Source organism: Ranitomeya imitator, chromosome 3 (assembly GCF_032444005.1).
Source record: "Ranitomeya imitator isolate aRanImi1 chromosome 3, aRanImi1.pri, whole genome shotgun sequence".
Classification (NCBI taxonomy): domain Eukaryota; kingdom Metazoa; phylum Chordata; class Amphibia; order Anura; family Dendrobatidae; genus Ranitomeya; species Ranitomeya imitator.
Genome location: NC_091284.1, coordinates 742976600 through 742995464, shown reverse-complemented (window position 1 = coordinate 742995464; position 18865 = coordinate 742976600). Strand labels below are relative to the sequence as shown.

Below are 18865 nucleotides of genomic sequence, written 5' to 3'. Positions count from 1 at the left end.
CGGGGGCTGGGTGAATGGGTATAAGGTTAGAGAGGTTATGGAAGGTTGTGATAGAGCGTGGATGGGAGGTAGAAAGGACTGTGGGAATGTGATGAGGAGGACCAGGATTTGGAGAGATATCACCAGCAGTGAGAAGGAGCAGAGAAAGTGTTAGCAGGTGGGAGCAGGAGAGGGCATGAGGGGGCTGTCTGTGTTTGGAAGCAGAGGATTGTAGGTTAAGGAACAGTTCTGAGGAGGAGGTGAGATGGATGGGGAGGATTGAAGCAGAGATAAACCGTTCCTTACTTGGTGTGGGGATTATGGGAGGTAGCATAGAGTGAAGGATTATAGGGGTGAGAGTGAAAATAAACAGAAACATTGTTTACAATGACTGGACAGTTACCTTCAGGTTCAATTCAGGTTTTAATTCTACTGTAATCTTCACACTATCCTAGAGATACACTTATAGGAATCACACTGCATTATTATTATGACTGCATTATTATTATTATTATTATTATTATTATGACGCCTACTACATAACGAGATAGGATCCAGGAGATGGGAATACCCCTTTAAGTATAATCTAAACCAAAATCTCAATTTGCAGACACGGTGTTTCTGGATACTGCCCCTCATCACTGCAAAGTGTGAGATTTGGTTTGGCTGGGTGAGAGGCCTCTGACCAGGATCCAAAGAGTGACATTTCTCCTTGTGGAGACTAATATGTCAAGCCTGACATGCCAGTGTGAGAAGACATTTAAGCCTTCTAGTCCTCTTCCTCTCTGAAGAGACAAGCAAGAGAAGAGCATTGCAAGGTTTAAAAGTCTCCTCACCTTGTCATGTCAGGCTTGACATGTCAGTCTCTGCAAGGAAAAACCTTACCCATTCGATCCCGGTCAGATGCCTCTCACCCAGTGAAACCAGATCTCACACTTTGCACTGACAAGGGGCAGTACCCTGAAACACCATGTTTGCAAATTGAGATTTTGGTTTTGGCTTTTAGCCTAAGTCTTGTGGCAAGGCGCGTTAGAGGGTCGATATTGATGTGTAGGATCGGTACTTCCAATAGACACTAAACTTCTATACCTCTTACCCTCTGAAGAGACAGTTTTCATATTTCACAGTGGAGCATTGCAAGGCTTAAAAGTCTCCTCACCTTATCATGTCAGTCTCCACAAGGAGAAACGTTACCCCTGTGATTCTGGGCCAAGTGAGATGATCAGTGAGAGTATGACCATTTTTTTAATGTATTATTCATGACCATATTGCATATGTACAACATACTGGAGGGATTTTCTACTTTAAAAAAAAAAAAAAAGATCCTAAAATGCTTTTATACCTGTAAAACAAAGAAAGCCGGTGCTGAGCCTCCCGAGTCCAGCATTCACTCTCAGATGCTGCTTTGTTCTCTGTGCTTTGGCTGCAGCAGTGACGTCACGTTAACAGCTCACATCACCGCTGCTGCCAATCACTGAGCTTGGCGTCTCATATTGTCTACATCGAGTCGTTGAGCTCAGTGATTGGCTGCAGCAATGATGTGAGCTGTGATCATGATTTCACCACTGCAGCCAAAACACAGAGATTGGAGCAGCGCCAGAGAAGCTGCACTGTACAAGGGGAGCGTGAGCGGCGGCCAAGGGGAGCGTAAGCAGCGGACAAGGGGAGCGTGAACAGTGGTTTTGTTTGGGGAGATTTGGAAAATTCATTTAATTCTGCTCAATTGCTGTAATATAAAAATTGTAGAAAAATTAAAAATAGCCATTAGTGTCCCTGATGCCTATAAGATATTATCTTAAATAATTAATTTTTAACGTGACACATTTTTTATACACAACATGACTGTCCATAACTTATATATGTGACCGACAAAACGTTTTATTTTCACATTTACTCTTTATTTAGCGATTGAGTCCAGTTCACCAGTATCGACTAGAAAGCAATGGGAGAAAGGAGCCACGGAGAGCGTCCTAGGTGTCTTAGAAAAGGCCTCCATCCTCACATCAAGCATCGGAGCAAACAGGAGTGAAGGTGTCTGGATCACATTTGTTAGTGTATAGTGTCTTGTGACATGAATGACCTGTCCTTAGGATAGACTAAATATATCTCATCTTTGGGGGCCCGACTACTACAGTCAGCAGAATGAAGTGTAACTGGTGCTTAGCAATACTGGGTCCAGAGGGGGTCATCTCCCATCCATTCTGTTGATCAGAGGTCCCAGCAATGAAGCAGCCTTATATTAATGAGTTAGTAATACACCTCAAAACCACTTAAACCCCCCCCTAAACATTTATACAGACACGGAATACAGATACAGAAAGCTACTATGCCTCCTAGCGAATAGAGGTGGCATACGTAGTAACGGCCATTTAGAAAAACAATGGGGAAGAATTTATCATTCACTCTCTGCCAGAAAAATTATCATCAAACCTGATATGTTGCTAAAACGTTTGTGACTTTTTGCACAGACCTCAGCCCTTGTTGTCAGGGCTTGGCAAAATGGGGTTTGTTCTAGTCATAAATCTACTATAATGACGGACTGCCCAAAAGATGGCTTGTGCTGCTTAGAGAATTTGGCACGGGTTATATGTTGAAGATTGGCATAGAAAACGGCATTCTTGATAAATTCCACCCTTGTGCTGTGATCATCTAGTGCTGGGTTCCTGCTGCACACTCCATCTCTTCGCCCTGTGACCAGAAGTGCTGTTAATTATAAATATATGACACCAACTTGTCTACTAAAAGTGATGGCAGACGTCTACCAGACTGATGACATATCATGGTGTCGGCCCCTTCATGTGTTTATGACTAAGCAGCATCCTTAAAAGGGGTATTCCTATCTCCAAGATCCGATCCAATATGTAGTAGGTGTAATAACAATAATATTAGCATTCCTCCAACTAGAAATGTAGTATTGTTTTTCTGATTCGCTATGTCTCTCCTCATGCGCAGGCATTGTAGGATCTTGGGTATCCATGGTTACGACCACTACCTAATACACTATCTCAGTGGTTGGTAACTATGGATATCTAAGGTCTTGCAATGCCTGCACATGGGGCAAGTAACATAGCAATTCAGAAGAACTATACTACATTTCTGATTGGAGATATTTGCTAATATTATTACTATTACACCTACTACATATTTGGGTGGGATCTTGGAAATGGGAATAGCCTTTTAATGGTAGTCTGTCAGAACAAAATGACTGTTCAAAATAAGCAGAGGCGCTCGGTGGAACCTTGGTGTTGGCGAACAGTTGAGTGTAACTTTCCATCTACTTTTTTTCCCCTTCTCTGGCTCCTGAAAATACAGAGCTGTCAATCAAAGAAACAGGTGCGGAGATAGATGGAATACAAGTAGGTGAGAAGGTGCAATAAACTACTCCGCCACACTAAGGGTGCACCAAGGAACTGTATTGTTTGGACAGTCATTTTGTGCTAATAGACCCCCTTTCACTTATTTAAATGGGTTGTCCAGTGAAAGCAAGCTAGTCACAGGATAGGTGTTAACTTATAGTTTAGCGGGAGTCCGACCACTCAGCCCCAACCATTCGGCAGAATGGAGCACCTTTATTCCCTTTAGAATGGAGCATTAGTGTGCGCCGCTCAATATATTCTCTAGGGGATGTTAAATATGCTTATTTTGCACATTTATTTATTCAAGACTATTCACCAGGTGCATTACTCTTAAAGAAAAAATGTCATGATATTCTCATAAAAGAAGTAGTGGTTTATTGAATTGTCCACAGGAAAACCAAATTGCGGCAAAACATTAAAATAGATGAACTAGTTACAAACAGATTGTCTATGAGTAAATATCTGCATCTGCTACTCATCTTTCCCAAAGTTCTGAATGGTAAAACCGTCTGTCTGTGTGAAGTCTGAAATCATCATGGCTACCAGCTGCTGTTCCTTCCTTGTGTGTCTTGTCTGATGTCCATGGAGAATGATGGTTTCAGGTGACAGCTCCCACGTGACAAGCCCCCCACCCTCCTAAGAGACGTTATTTATATGTCCCACAGACCACGTGTTCCCCTATATATGGCATTGACTTACACTCTGAGCTACATACACAGAAATAGCTGTTTGTAATGTCAGCAAGAAGCAATGTGCTCAGTACAGAATTGAGAATAATTCAATTAATAATTAATATTTAACAGGGGACTTATCAGGCGCTGCGCTTGGCTTTTTTTTGCTCGTCCCATAGGGATTGAATGGATCGGCAGTCGAGCTTACGCACTAATACTCCATTGTAATGGGGGTAAAGGTGCCATTTTCTGCTGATTGGTTGGGGTCCAAAGGGTTGGACTTCCACATTCTACAAGTATCCTATTGACTGCTTTTTCACTGGACAGCTTCTGACCATTGCTTAGCACACAGCATAGAAAAAAAAAAAAAGATTAATTTTGGCAGTTCAAAGTCTCTCTAGTGTGTAAATGCAATGAGACAATTCCTGTAATCGCCTTCCTCCATCCTCGGCTTCACATTCTCACTTTTTTCCATATGGATAGAGCAGAGTTTGCAGCTGATCTCTTCTTGTCTCTCGCTTCTTTCTGCACACAGGAGGCCATGTTGTAAAGTATGACCCGAGCGAGAAAAGGAAAGAATGGAACAAAGAGGAACCAGAAACTCTTCTTAATATCCTGAATAACCTGGATCTCTGGTCGGCATTTAAGACCTACACCATCTACAGATCCAGTACGTGTATCATGAGTGCGGCCATAGTTACACACAGATCTACATACAGACTGCAGTGATCTCGCGTCATAAGACTCTCAGGTGGGGCGGCTGATATCATGCAAGTCGCACAACTCTAAAGCTGGCGAGTCCCCTTCAATAGAGGTCGGGTGCACCCCTCCCTCCATTACTTGTGGGAAACCAGCTTTCTTTTTTTTTGCCAGGTGGCTTATTTCCCATTAGAACAAAATAAAACTCAACAAACCTGATCCTTCTTCTTCCCCACCATATTTTTTCGGGATGAGAGAGCTGGTAGGACACCATACACATAAGGTACCGGGGCGATCCCACTGTGATAGGCAGGAAACCAATTTGCTGTAATATGATATAAAAGGCATTAAAGGGCATCTGTAACCAGATTTCACAATCCAAACTGCATACATAATTAAATTGATATTTTACCCAATGAAAATCCATGTCAGAATGGCTGTATAATACTTTTGGAAATTTTCACTGCCAACATTGCACAATTACCAGCTCCTCCGTGCCTCTACTCCCTGCTGTCCAGAAGCACCGCTGTGTAGGGAAAAACTGACACTGAACCAATACTGACCCCTGCATTCTCAGGAATCCGGGGTCCGCAATTGTCCCCCAATGATTGGCTCGGAGAAAAGGATTTTACGGTGAGTACACAAAAATCCCTATTTTCCATGACTGAAATTTATATCCTAGGGGATAACTTACTGATCGAAGGGGCTCTGACTACTGGGACCCCCCAACAATCCTGAAAACGGGTCTCTGCAATCTTTTCCTTTGTGGTCAATCGTGCACATCCGCTCTATTCATTGCCTATAGGACTTCAGAGAAAACCGTGTACAGCGGGAGGCTATTTCAATCTTCTAGAGAATGATTGGAATGCTAGTGCGCATGATTATATCGGTCAGACCACCAGTAATCTGTAAGAATTGCCTTATAGATCCAGATAACATTGAATATTAAAGGGATTGTCCCCAAAAAATACTTTTTTTTTTCAAGTAAATGGTGTCCTTATCGCCTTCCAACTCCCCACAGATCCAGCACATGCTGCTCCTGAGGTCTAAGCCAATTCCGGAAGTGGTGACTGTCCTATTCAGAAGTCACAATTACAGGCTGAATAATTCTAAGAGCACATCATGGGATGTTTCTATAAAGACGTGCTCTTCTACTCACCTGACCGCTGCAGACAGTTACTCGCTTCAGCGTTGCTATGACTTCTGACCAGGGCATATATTGCTTCTGGAGCTGACGCAACCCTCCAGAGCGGCCCGTGCAGCATCCATGGTGAATATTCCTACATTTATCATTTTTAAATAATCCATGCCTAAAAAAAAAAGGTTTATTTTCTAGTTGGACAAACCCTTTAGGAAAAAAAAATTAAATTGATTAAATAAATCCTAGCAAGATGCTATGGCAGACTGTGAATAGAAGAGCATTTTAAAGGGAAATTTAAACCTCACATATTAAAAAGGTGATGGAGTGACGGATGGCTGCCCTGCCGGGTTCAGCTCTCCTCTTACCTTGTTAGTTGTTTCTTTCATTATTTTATGTTTGTTTCTTTATCGCCTCTCATTGGGGGACACAGGAACCATGGGTGTATGCTGCTGCCACTAGGAGGCTGACACTATGCAAATAAAAAAATTAGCTCCTCCTCTGCAGTGTACACCCCACCGACTGGCATTAAACTCTTCAGTTTAGCTTAGTGTCAGTAGGAGGTGGACACGGGTCTTTCATTAGACCCTTATCTACCTCAATGTGCGTCGTTTCTTTTCAGGTTTTCTTCCAGAGGGATACAGGGTGAGCAGTCACACCTGTAGTCCCACAATACGGACTATGAGTACGGCGTGTACTGCCACCCCGTATTCTCATAGATCCCTCTCCAGGACCAAGATCCTAGCACAGAAGCGTGCTCAGAAGTCCGGTCCTGGCTCCGTCCCCCACCCACTCGCCTACCAGAGCCTGTCGGTCGGAGGAGACGAGGACGTCCATCACAGCTCCGTGGACGTCTCATTCCCCTCAGGTTAGTAACGGCGTGGGATGTTTAGGTGAGTATTTCCCCCTGGCGGGCTCTCCATTCCCCCGGGATCTTTTCTCCAGATGTCCCCCGGTCCTCCCTCATGGCGTTTGTTTGGGGGGATCCCAGGGACAGCCACGGGGGCTGTGGCTCATTTTCCTCCTGGGCTCTCCTTCATTGGCGGCCGCACAGCCACGGTGTCTCCCTTGTGGAGTCTCGGCCTGGCGGGCTGCCGCGCCGCTCCCCCTTGCGGTCTCGCTTCTCGGCGGCCGCGGTGTGTCCTGTGTCTGCACGGCGTCCTTGGCAGGGTGCCGTGCTGCTTGCTTTCTGCGGCGCTCCGACGCCGCCACTCTCCAGCGGCGCTCCGGCGCCGCTATTCTCAGGCGGCGCTCCGGCGCCGCGATTCTCTGGCGACGCTCCGGCGCCGCGATTCTCCGGCGCCGCGATTTTCCGGCGGCGCCGGCCTCTAGTTTGGGTCCCGGCTTCTGCCGGGGCCTGCCTCTGGCGCCGCGGCCCCGCCGGTTCCGTTCGGACAGCCTTGGGGACTGCCGCTCTTCTCGGACTCTGCGGCGCGCTGCTCCGGCGCCGCGGTTCCCTTCTCCGGCGGCGCCGGTCTCTAATTTAGGTCCCGGCTTACGCCGGGGCCTACTTCCGGTTTCTCGGCTCCCCACTTCCGGTTCTGCGGGCGGGCTTCTTTCCCGCCCGACATACTGCGCCCTGCCCACCGGCGCCTCTGCGTCTGGCTCCACCCCCTTCCTCGTGGGTCCCTCGGCCGGTGTGCACCGCTTCTCACAGCAGCAGCACTCGCATCTTCTGTGGCTCAGCATCGCAGAATCAGCACCTCAGGGAAGTTCTCCGCCGAGGACAAGTGGGACATCTTCCAGGACCGGGTCCGTGAGTAGCTGCACTGCAGACTGACACCCCCCTCTGCCCACTGTCCCCTAACCCACTGGCATCTTCAGGGTCCCTAAAAATGTCTACCTCTAAAGGGGGCCGCTCTCGTCCCCCTACCTCTTCATCTTCTGCCTTAGTCACGTACTTTGCATGTTCGTCCTGTAACAGCAAACTTCCCTCAGGTCAGTCCTCCCCGCTGTGTCAGTCCTGCAGCAACCCGATTGTTCCCACCGCCCAGGATCCCCCGGCTGTTCCGCCCGAGAGTGATCCCCCCATCCCAGGCTGGGCCGCTTCTCTGTCACAATCGGTGGCCGATTTAACACGGGTGTCTCAAACCCTGGTGTCCGCGCTGGATCGGTTACCCCTGCAGACCCCTGCAGTGGCCAGCGGGTCGCAGGAACCGCCGCCCGAGCCCTCCTTGATTAGCCACAAAAGGTCCAGACAGCAACGTCGGTCTGAGTCCTCTTCGCGTTCCATCTCGCCGCACGGCCCTCCCCCGCGGTTGGGGTCGCACCGTTCCTCCTCCCCTGAGTCAGGCGAGGCTTTATCTGATGCGCCCTCAGAGGAGATGTCGGAGTTGGATCCTAGCCAAATCGCCACCATGAGTGAGTCGGTCCAGAACCTCATTCGGGCTATAAACCAAACCTGCGGCATTAAGGATCCCTCTACGGAACCCGCAGATCAGGCGGTTTCGTTTAGACGGGCCAAACCACCTTCAAGATTTTTTGCCCCTCATCCTGAATTCGAGGAAATCCTGACCAGAGAGAGAGAGAATCCGACCAGACGTTTTCAGAGGGGAAAACGCCTGGGGGTGTTATATCCTTTTTCACCAGATCTTACCGCCAATTGGACGGTCTCTCCCTCGGTGGATCCACCTGTGTCCAGGCTGTCCACCAACACGGTGCTCCCACTGTCCGGCGGAGCGTCTCTGAAGGATTCTAACGACAGAGTTATAGAATCCTTCGCAAAATCTGCCTTCGAAGCGGCTTCAGCAGCGCTATGCCCGGCCTTTGCTTCCACTTGGGCCTCAAAATCCATCTCAAAATGGGCCAAGGATCTGCGGCGAGGTATCCTGGACGGGGCTCCTCCCGCGCAATTAGCGGAACTTGCCAACCAGATTTCCCACGCTGGTGAATACCTGGTTTCCGCCTCCCTGGATGTCGCGTCTTGTGCGGCTCAGGCTTCCAGCAATGCCGTTGCCATTCGCCGGACCGTTTGGCTCAAGGCCTGGCAGGCGGACTTGTCCTCCAAAAAGTCCCTCACTAGTCTGCCCTTCCAGGGCTCTCGTCTCTTTGGTTCCCAGCTGGACCAGATCATTAAGGACGCCACTGGGGGCACAAGTTCCCTTCTCCCCCAGGCTAAACCTCGTCGCCCTCCTCCTAGACGGCAGTTTCGCTCGTTCCGGCCTTTTCGTCGCTTCGCTGCGTCAAACTCCTTTTCCCAGCAGCAACAGAGGCCACAGGCACGTCAAGAGAAGAAGGCGGTGTCCTTCAGGCCCACTCCGTCCTGGCGTCCTCGCTATTCCCAGGGTAGATCGTCCAGGCCCAGGACTGGAAGATCCACTTCCGCATGACTCTCGGCAAGACTCCAGCCCAACTCCCAGGTTGGGGGGCCGTCTTCTCCGTTTCAGGGACGTCTGGATTTCCGCAGTAGAGGATGCATGGGTCAGGGAAGTTGTGTCTTCGGGATACAAAATAGAGTTCGCCTCCCGACCCAGAGATCGTTTCTTCCAATCTCGTCCTCCAAAAGATCCCGCTTTGGTTCCGGGCTTCTTCGCAGCCATCGCTTCTCTGCTCAAATCCGGGGTAATCGTTCCCGTCCCAGAAAAGGAACGGTACACGGGTTTCTACTCGAACCTCTTTGTGGTACCGAAAAAAGACGGCAAGGTTCGTCCCATTCTGGACCTCAAATTGTTGAACAGGAGGGTTCGCCTGAGACACTTCAGGATGGAATCCCTTCGTTCAGTAATTGCTTCCATGGAGGCTCAGGAATTTCTATGCTCTATAGATATCCAGGACGCCTACCTACATGTTCCAATATTTCCCGGACATCACCGTTTCCTGCGCTTCGCAGTGCAACAAGATCATTTTCAGTTCGTCGCCCTGCCGTTCGGTCTCGCAACCGCGCCAAGGGTGTTCACGAAAATCATGGCGGCGCTGATGGCCATTTTGAGAGTCAGAGGCTTGGTTCTGTTTCCATACCTCGACGACATCCTCATCAAGGCTCCGTCCTTTGCTCAGGCCCACGAAAGCTTGTCCATTGTTCTCGACACCTTATCCCGTTTCGGATGGCTGGTCAACCGGAAGAAGTCCTGCCTTATTCCTTCTCAGCGCATCATCTTTCTGGGCATGCTCTTCGACACTCGTCTGTCCAGAGTCTTCCTTCCCAAGGACAAGAGATCCACCCTTTGTCGGGACATTCTCTTGCTCCAGGGTCCTCGGCCTCCCTCCCTCCGATCGGCCATGAAGGTTCTGGGGAGGATGGTAGCTACCTTGGAAGCGATTCCCTTCGCCCAATTCCATTCTCGACCCCTTCAGCAAGCCATTCTGTCTCAGTGGGACAGGTCGGTCTTCTCCCTGGATCGGCCGATCAGACTCTCCTTTCGGGTCAAGCGGTCTCTCAACTGGTGGCTGACGTCTCCTCTCATCTCCCAGGGCAGGTCCTTCCTTCCGGTTCACTGGCAGGTGGTGACAACGGATGCCAGCCTGATCGGCTGGGGTGCGGTTTTTCGCCACCTGACGGTTCAGGGCCGTTGGTCGCTGCAGGAGTCCGCGCTGCCGATCAACGTCCTCGAAATTCGGGCCATCTTTCTGTCCCTCCGCCATTGGGAAAGGATTCTCAGGGGCCTTCCAGTCCGGATCCAGACGGACAATGCCACGGCTGTGGCATATGTCAACCATCAGGGGGGGACTCGGAGCTCCTTGGCCCTTGCCGAGGTGTCCAAGATCCTCCTTTGGGCAGAGGCAACGGTTCCGGTGATATCCGCGGTGCATATCCCCGGCGTAGAAAACTGGGCCGCCGACTTCCTCAGCCGCGAGGGTCTCGCGGCGGGGGAATGGTCCCTGCATCCGGAGGTCTTCCATCAGATTTGTCTTCGATGGGGAACTCCGGATGTGGATCTAACGGCGTCTCGGATCAACAGGAAGGTTCCACAATTCGTCTCCAGGTCACGCGATCCTCTCGCAGTGGGCGTCGATGCTCTGGCCATTCCTTGGTCACAGTTCGAGATGCCCTATCTGTTCCCACCCCTTCCATTACTTCCCAAACTGTTGAAGAAGATCAAAGCGGAAGGGGTGCCGGTCATCCTGATCGCCCCGGATTGGCCCAGGAGAGCTTGGTTCGCGGAGCTCGTCAACCTTCTCGCGGACGCTCCCTGGTGCCTTCCAGACAGGCCCGATCTGCTGTCCCAGGGTCCGATCTGCCACCCGAATTCTCGGTCGCTCAGTTTAACGGCGTGGCTGTTGAGACCGCGGTTCTAAGAGCGTCCGGCCTTTCGGACCGCGTCATTCACACCATGATTCAGGCTCGGAAGCCTTCGTCTTCCAGGATCTACTACCGCACCTGGAAGGCCTACTTCCGTTGGTGCGAGTCCAACCGCGTGCCGCCTATGGTTTTTTCCCTGCCTTCTCTTTTGGCCTTCCTTCAGGCAGGACTGGATTCGGGCCTGGCTCTTAGTTCCCTGAAGGGTCAGGTCTCTGCGCTTTCCATCCTCTTTCAGAAGACCTTGGCCTCTCGGCCACAGGTTAAGACCTTCTTTCAGGGGGTAGCCCACGCCGTCCCGCCGTACAGGGCCCCTGTGGAGGCATGGGACCTAAACCTGGTACTGGACGTTTTGAAGGTTTCTCCCTTTGAACCTCTTAGGGAGATTCCTCTATCAGTTTTATCTTGGAAGGTGGCCTTTCTTGTGGCCATCACGTCCATTCGCCGCGTTTCCGAGCTGGCGGCACTGTCTTGCCGCCCTCCGTTTTTGGTCATTCACCAGGACAAGGTGGTCTTCCGACCTCCACCTTCTTTTCTTCCTAAGGTGGTTTCCACCTTCCACCTCAACGAGGACATCGTTCTACCTTCCTTTTGTCCAGCTCCGACTCATCCTCTGGAGCGATCGTTGAACAAGCTGGACCTAGTCAGGGCAGTGAGGATTTATCTGGACAGAACGTCCACTTTCCGGAAGACGGATTCCTTTTTCGTCATTCCTGATGGCACGCGCAGAGGCCAGCCGGCTTCTAAAGCGACTATTGCTTGATGGATCAGAATGGCAATTTTGGAGGCTTACCGGGTCAAGAACAGAGTGCCCCCTCCTGGGATTAAGGCTCACTCTACCCGGGCAGTCGGCGCCTCCTGGGCGGTGCACCACAGGGCTTCCGCCCTACAGCTTTGCAAAGCGGCAACTTGGTCTTCCATCCACACGTTCGCCAAATTTTACAAGGTCCATACCTACGCATCGGCGGACGCCAGCCTAGGCAGAAGGATCCTGCAGGCGGCAGTGGTGAGTCCTCTGACCTGATGGAAGTCTGTTTTTTCCCGCCCTTGGGACTGCTTTGGGACGTCCCATGGTTCCTGTGTCCCCCAATGAGAGGCGATAAAGAAAACAGGATTTTTGGTTGCTTACCGTAAAATCTGTTTCTTGAAGCCTCCATTGGGGGACACAGCACCCTCCCAATGTTTTTGTTATATGTTCTCTGACTGTTCTCACGTTTACAGTTCTCAAGTTTGTGGTTATGGTTTTTCAACCTTGTTCTTTCTCCTACTGCTTTCTCACTAACTGAAGAGTTTAATGCCAGTCGGTGGGGTGTACACTGCAGAGGAGGAGCTAATTTTTTTATTTGCATAGTGTCAGCCTCCTAGTGGCAGCAGCATACACCCATGGTTCCTGTGTCCCCCAATGGAGGCTTCAAGAAACAGATTTTACGGTAAGCAACCAAAATCCTGTTTTACCGCTTTGGTTGTACAGCGCTGCAGAATATGGTGGAGATCTATAAAGGAGAATTAATACTAATATTAAATTATTGACGCTCCAGCTCTCGCCATCCACAGCAATACCATGATTATGGCTTATATGACTGATCATATTTGTGTATGATCAGTCTCTGAAAAAATATCCAACTTGGAGATTTTGCATTGGGGCTCATGAGCTGCAACAGAGCTCCAAGTTATTAAGAGGTCTTTCACGGGCTAAGGGACCTTTTCGGTCCTCCTAGGCTCTACAACCTGGGTCCGACTGCAACCCCTGCACACATGCCTGATGTAGCTCCGTCTTCAACCATGTAAGAGCCGGGTCATTTCATCCTTAATAGGCCTTTTCCGTTTAGTATAAAGAATCATATTAGAGACTTAAAAACTGCAGAGTCGGCAGCCTCTGATACCTTAATTTTCTTATTTGTCTGCACAACAGAAGCCCCTGAAGATTGTCTGAAGGGTCCGCTCTTTAACAACAGTCAAGCTCCAGATGCCACAGACAGCAGAGAAGAACAAATTGAGATCGATCCCGAGAGACTGGCGCCAAGATCTGATGATGAAGACACGTGAGTCGTATATTTCTCATTCATTGAGAGGGAGAGAGAGGTTCCAGCTCCTATGGGGTTAAAACATCCAAATTTATTCCATCATATTTAATAATATAATTTACAAGGATGGTAGAATATACATTTCAAAAGCAAACTGCATTCTTAACCAATCAGTGTGAAAGTGATTGTCACCTTTCAGCATCTGTTGTTTTCTTGGGTCCAAGATTCTGCGCTGACTCGCTTCTTGATATAGTTATTTCATTTTGAAGTTCTACAAAGTTCTAAATCCCCTAAATAGACATAACCAAAAATATAAAATCTAGCCACCTGCAGCCCCCATTCTGAAGTTTAAAGGGAACCTGTCACCCCCCAAAATTGACGATGAGCTAAGCCCACTGGCATCAGGGGCTTATCTACAGCATTCTGTAATGCTGTAGATAAGCCCCCAATGTATCCTAAAAGATGAGAAAAAGAGGTTATATTATACTCACCCAGGGGCGGACCCGGTCCGGACGTAATCTCCCATAGGATGACGTCCTCTTCTTGTCTTCACGCTGCGGCTCTGGCGCAGACGTACTTTGTCTGCCCTGTTGAGGGCAGAGCAAAGTACTGCAGTGCGCAGGGCCTCTCTGACCTTTCCCGGCGCCTGCGCACTGCAGTACTTTGCTCTGCCCTCAACAGGGCAGACAAAGTATGCCTGCGCCGGAGCCGCAGCGTGACTACAAGAAGAGGATGTCATCGTAAGAAGATGGGAGGGAGCGGACCGCGATGCCCATCGGATCGGAACCCCCGCCCAGGTGAGTATAATCTAACCTCTTTTTCCTCCTCTTTCATGATACATCGAGGGCTTATCTACAACATTACAGAATGCTGTAGATAAGCACCTGATGCCGGTGGGCTTAGCTCACCGTCGATTTTGGGGGTGACAGGTTCCCTTTAACAACTTTAAGTTCCATACACATTAGAAAGTTGTCAGCAGAATGATCTGATCTTATGTAAGGTGGAGTCAGGAGAGAAGTCTGAATTTCCACAGGCCGAATGCTTCTCCCATACACATTAGATTGCCGGTCGATCCTGCCGGCTTTAGCCTCAGGGCCTTACAATACACTATGTTCCAAATTATTATGCAGATGACATTTTTCTCTGATTTTCCTAAATGGTCGGTGCAAATGACAGTCAGTCTAATAAAAGTCATCACCCGTTAGAGTATACATCGAATTTTATTGAAGAAACCTCCCAATGATAAAAGTATAATCTCCAAAATGAATAAAAACTCAAAATGCATTGTTCCAAATTATTAGGCACAGTAGAATTTCTAAACATTTGATATGTTTTAAAGAACTGAAAATGCTCATTTGTGGAATTTGCAGCATTAGGAGGTCACATTCACTGAACAAAAAAGCTATTTAACTCCAAAACCTCCTAACAGGCCAAGTTACATGTTAACATAGGAACCCTTCTTTGATATCACCTTCACAATTCTTGCATTCTTGAGTTTTTGGAGAGTTTCTGCTTGTATTTCTTTGCATGAAGTCAGAATAGCTTCCCAGATCTGCTGTTTTGATGTGAACTGCCTCCCACCCTCATAGAGCTTGTGCTGGATGATACTCCAAAGGTTCTCTATAGGGTTGAGGTCAGGGGAAGATTGTGGCCACACCATGAGTTTATCTCCTTTTATGCTCATAGCAGCCAATGAGGTATTATTTGCAGCATGAGATGGGGCATTGTCATGCATGAAGATGATTTTGCTCCTGAAGGCACGTTTCTGCTTTTAGACCATGGAAGAAAGTTGTCAGTCAGACTATTTACTTTACAGAGGTCATTTTCACATCTTCAGGAACCTTAAAGGGCCCCACCAGCTGTTTCCTCATGATTCCGGCCCAAAACAGGATTTCTCCACCTTCTTGCTGACGTCGCAGCCTTGTTGAGACATGGTGGCCATCCACCAACCATCCACTACTCCATCCATCTGGACCATCCAGGGTTGCTCGACACTCATCAGTAAACAAGACTGTTTGAAAATTAGTCTTCATGTACAGTCATGGCCAAAAGTATTCACACCCCTGCAATTCTGTCAGATAATACTCAGTTTCTTCCTGAAAATGATTGCAAGCACAGGGGTGTTAATACTTTTGGCCATGACTGTATGTCTGGGCCCACTGCAACCGTTTCTGCTCCTGAACACTGTTTAGGGGTGGCCGAATAGTAGGTTTATGCACCACAGCAAGCCTTTGAAGGATCATACACCTTGAGGTTCGAGGGACTCCAGAGGCACCAGCAGCTTCAAATAACTGTTTGCTGCTTTGTAATGGTATTTTGGCAGCTGCTCTCTTAATCCAATGAATTTGTCTGGCAGAAACCTTCCTCATTATGCCTTTATCTGCATGAACTCTGTCTGTGCTCTGTTTCAGTCACAAATCTCTTCACAGTATGATGATCACAAAGTTTTTGTGAAGTATCTAATGTTTTCATACCTTGTCCAAGGCATTGCACTATTTAACGCTTTTCAGCAGCAGAGAGATCCTTTTTATTTCTCATATTGCTTGAAACCTTTGGCCTGCTTAATAATGTGGAACATCATTTTTAAGTAGTTTTCTTTAATTAGAATCACCTGGAAAACTAATTATCACATGTGTTTAAGATTGATTTCAGTTATCTATTGAGCCCTGAGACACAATACCATCCATAAGTTTATTTGAAAAACAAAACAATTAAATCTTTATGACACTTAAATCCAATTTGCATACTAATTTGGAACACAGTGTAAGTATGCTAGGGTAACTTCCAATCTTGGTGCATACTCTTAAATAATGTATGCAGTTTTTGTTTAAGATCTAATGACAAATCCATTTTAAAGGGGTAACTGACATGTACATTTTTATGCTGTACAGGCCTGCCCCAGTCCTTGTTGAGATGGCTATAATAATAATAATAATAATAATAATAATTTTATTTATATAGCGCCAACATATTCCGCAGCGCTTTACAAATTATAGAGGGGACTTGTACAGACAATAGACATTACAGCATAACAGAAATACAGTTCAAAACAGATACCAGGAGGAGTGAGGGCCCTGCTCGCAAGCTTACAAACTATGGGGAAAAGGGGAGACACGAGAGGTGGATGGTAACAATTGCTTTAGTTATTCGGACCAGCTATAGTGTAAGGCTCAGGTGTTCATGTAAAGCTGCATGAACCAGTTACCTGCCTAAGTATGTAGCAGTACAGACACAGAGGGCTAATACTGATAAAGTGTATGAGAACATGATGCGAGGAACCTTTTTTTTTTTTTTTTTATTATAAATAGGCCACACAGGGATCGTTAGGTTAATGCATTGAGGCGGTAGGCCAGTCTGAACAAATGAGTTTTTAGGGCACGCTTAAAACTGTGGGGATTGGGGATTAATCGTATTAACCTAGGTAGTGCATTCCAAAGAATCGGCGCAGCACGTGTAAAGTCTTGGAGACGGGAGTGGGAGGTTCTGATTATTGAGGATGCTAACCTGAGGTCATTAGCGGAGCGGAGGGCACGGGTAGGGTGGTAGACTGATACCAGGGAGGAGATGTAGGGTGGTGCTGAGCCATGGAGTGCTTTGTGGATGAGGGTAGTAGTACAATATGTCCTGCCACCGCGGTGATGCTGAGATCGACAGCATGTGACCATTCTGCCCAGTGATTGACTACAGTAGTCACATGCTGTAGACATCACCACATCAGTCAGGACATTCTGCAGACGGCATCACTGGCATCATGTGCAGTAGACATGCCAACAAAGACTGCAGGAGCAGCAGGGAGGCAGCATTGGCAGAATTCGGTCAATAAATACGATATTGTTAATTCTAAAGTCACCAAGTCTGTAAAAGCATCAAAACATATATGTGGAAAATCCCTTTATGCAGCCTGAAAATAATGATCGTTGGACATTCACCATTTTAACATGAGCATAATACAGGCTAAATTTCTGCCCATATTATAGATGCAGGTACAAACCCGACTGCTGGTTAACAACCCACAATGACCGCATTATAGAGCATTATCGTTCCAGAATATTTGTATTTGGGTTGGGACTTGCAACTTCAATATGGCTGTTGTCATTTGCTCATATTACACTTGACTTAAAAATTACCTTAAAGTGGATCAGTCACCAGATCTCACAGTATAAACTGCATACACTATTAAATAGATCTCTTAGACCTGATGAGGATGGTGTACTTAGTTTTGTTAGAATGGGTGTATAATCCAGGAGTCAGGATATGCCAATTGTGCTATCCAAGAGGTAAAGGGCCCATTTCCACTTCCAATACAGCAAAATCAACTTATGTCACAGACACATAAAGAGGTACATTATGATGATCTACTGGACTGCGAAGGGACAATATACTGTTTATACACAGGGCCGTCTCCGGTCTGTGTCTGCCCCGGTATAATCTTTTATGAAAATTTAACTCCATCTCCACCCACCTAGCTGTATTTACAGCTCCTCAGTGAACCTCCTTCCTGCTGAGATCTCACCCCGCTTAGAACAAGCCTCAGATGCCAGCCTGGGTGGATGGAGACGGAGTGCACCTGTCCCATGAGCTGTCTCATACTAGCCATGGACATAAAATATGCTCATCTTAGAAAGGTTGTCCGCTATTTGCACAACCCCATCTCAATCACTATATTTCCTCCATGTAAAATAACAGCTATACTCCCCTCCAGTGCAGGCACCATTCCAGCAATGTCAACGCCTTCTATCCTAGGACTTGCATTATGTCACGTGAGCCCTGCAGCCCAGTCAGTGGCTGCTTCATGTTCACCTCTTTTGGAAGAAAATGACACCCAGAAGAAACGAGAGCTTCTGCTGCTCTCTGACTTTCTAATGATGTCTGATTTGTCCAAAGGAGGGCGAGAGTGAAGTGGCCGCTGATTATGTCAAGTGAGCCCTGCAGCCAGTGTCACATGAGAAGAGAGCAGGTGCCAATATCAATGGCACGGTGCCCACACAGGAGGTGAGTATAGTGGTTATTATTTTCACATGTAGTTGGGTAGTGGACAACCCCTTTGAGGGCAGGTTCAGATGGCTTGGGCACTTCTCCCGCAGACCGTTGTTTCTTCTTCACTAGTATACAGGCTATATTGGATGTGTGTGCTCTCCGTGCTCGGTCCGTGGCGCACATGGACAGCACACGTCTGTATAATGCACTGGTCTGAACAAGCCCTATAATCGTGATTACACAATCATTCTGTGGATTTTCTTGTAAATGCATCAGTCTCATCAAGTCTAACAGATCTGTTTAATAATGTATGGCGTGTGTATTGTGAAATCTCGCATTTGAATAGTTGATTTTAGTCTGTACTATGAATAATAAACATTAGGATCAGCTTGAAGCCTTTTTATATTCAGTGACAGCAGTCGGCGTTCCTCTCGGCCACTGTGGCAAGTCGTAGTTACTCACATCAGGATACCTGTAAAATTGACATCATCCAACAATTCTCGTAAGTAGACGCCCTTAGGATTGCTTCTCCTCCCCTCTCATTACATTTTCAGCTTTATGATTCATCTTGCGCTGTTCCCTTCCTCTAGAAAAACTGTAAGCACATCTCCAAAATTGAAAACAAGTTTATGTAAAATGTCACTTTGTGTACAGGACCACTCTACACCAGCCCTAATGTTTGGCTGCTAATAGCACCTGGCTGAGCAGTGTCCTACTGTGGCTCGTGAGTCCAACTGTAGGCCGAGACTACAGTGGAGCAGGAAAGGCTGCAGGGAGCCGAGCGC

At 47.7% G+C, this 18865-nt stretch overlaps 1 protein-coding gene across 1 annotated transcript in view; it reads left to right on the top strand.

Moving 5' to 3' along the window:
• The window catches only part of LOC138671037 (serine/threonine-protein kinase Nek3-like), an 89641-nt gene that overhangs the window by 68804 nt on the left and 1972 nt on the right, over positions 1–18865 (top strand). The window contains exons 11-13 of the mRNA XM_069758890.1: positions 1885–2010; positions 4542–4676; positions 12992–13121. Of these exons, the coding sequence (XP_069614991.1) occupies positions 1885–2010; positions 4542–4676; positions 12992–13121 (391 nt within the window). The remainder of the gene's footprint in view (positions 1–1884; positions 2011–4541; positions 4677–12991; positions 13122–18865) is intronic.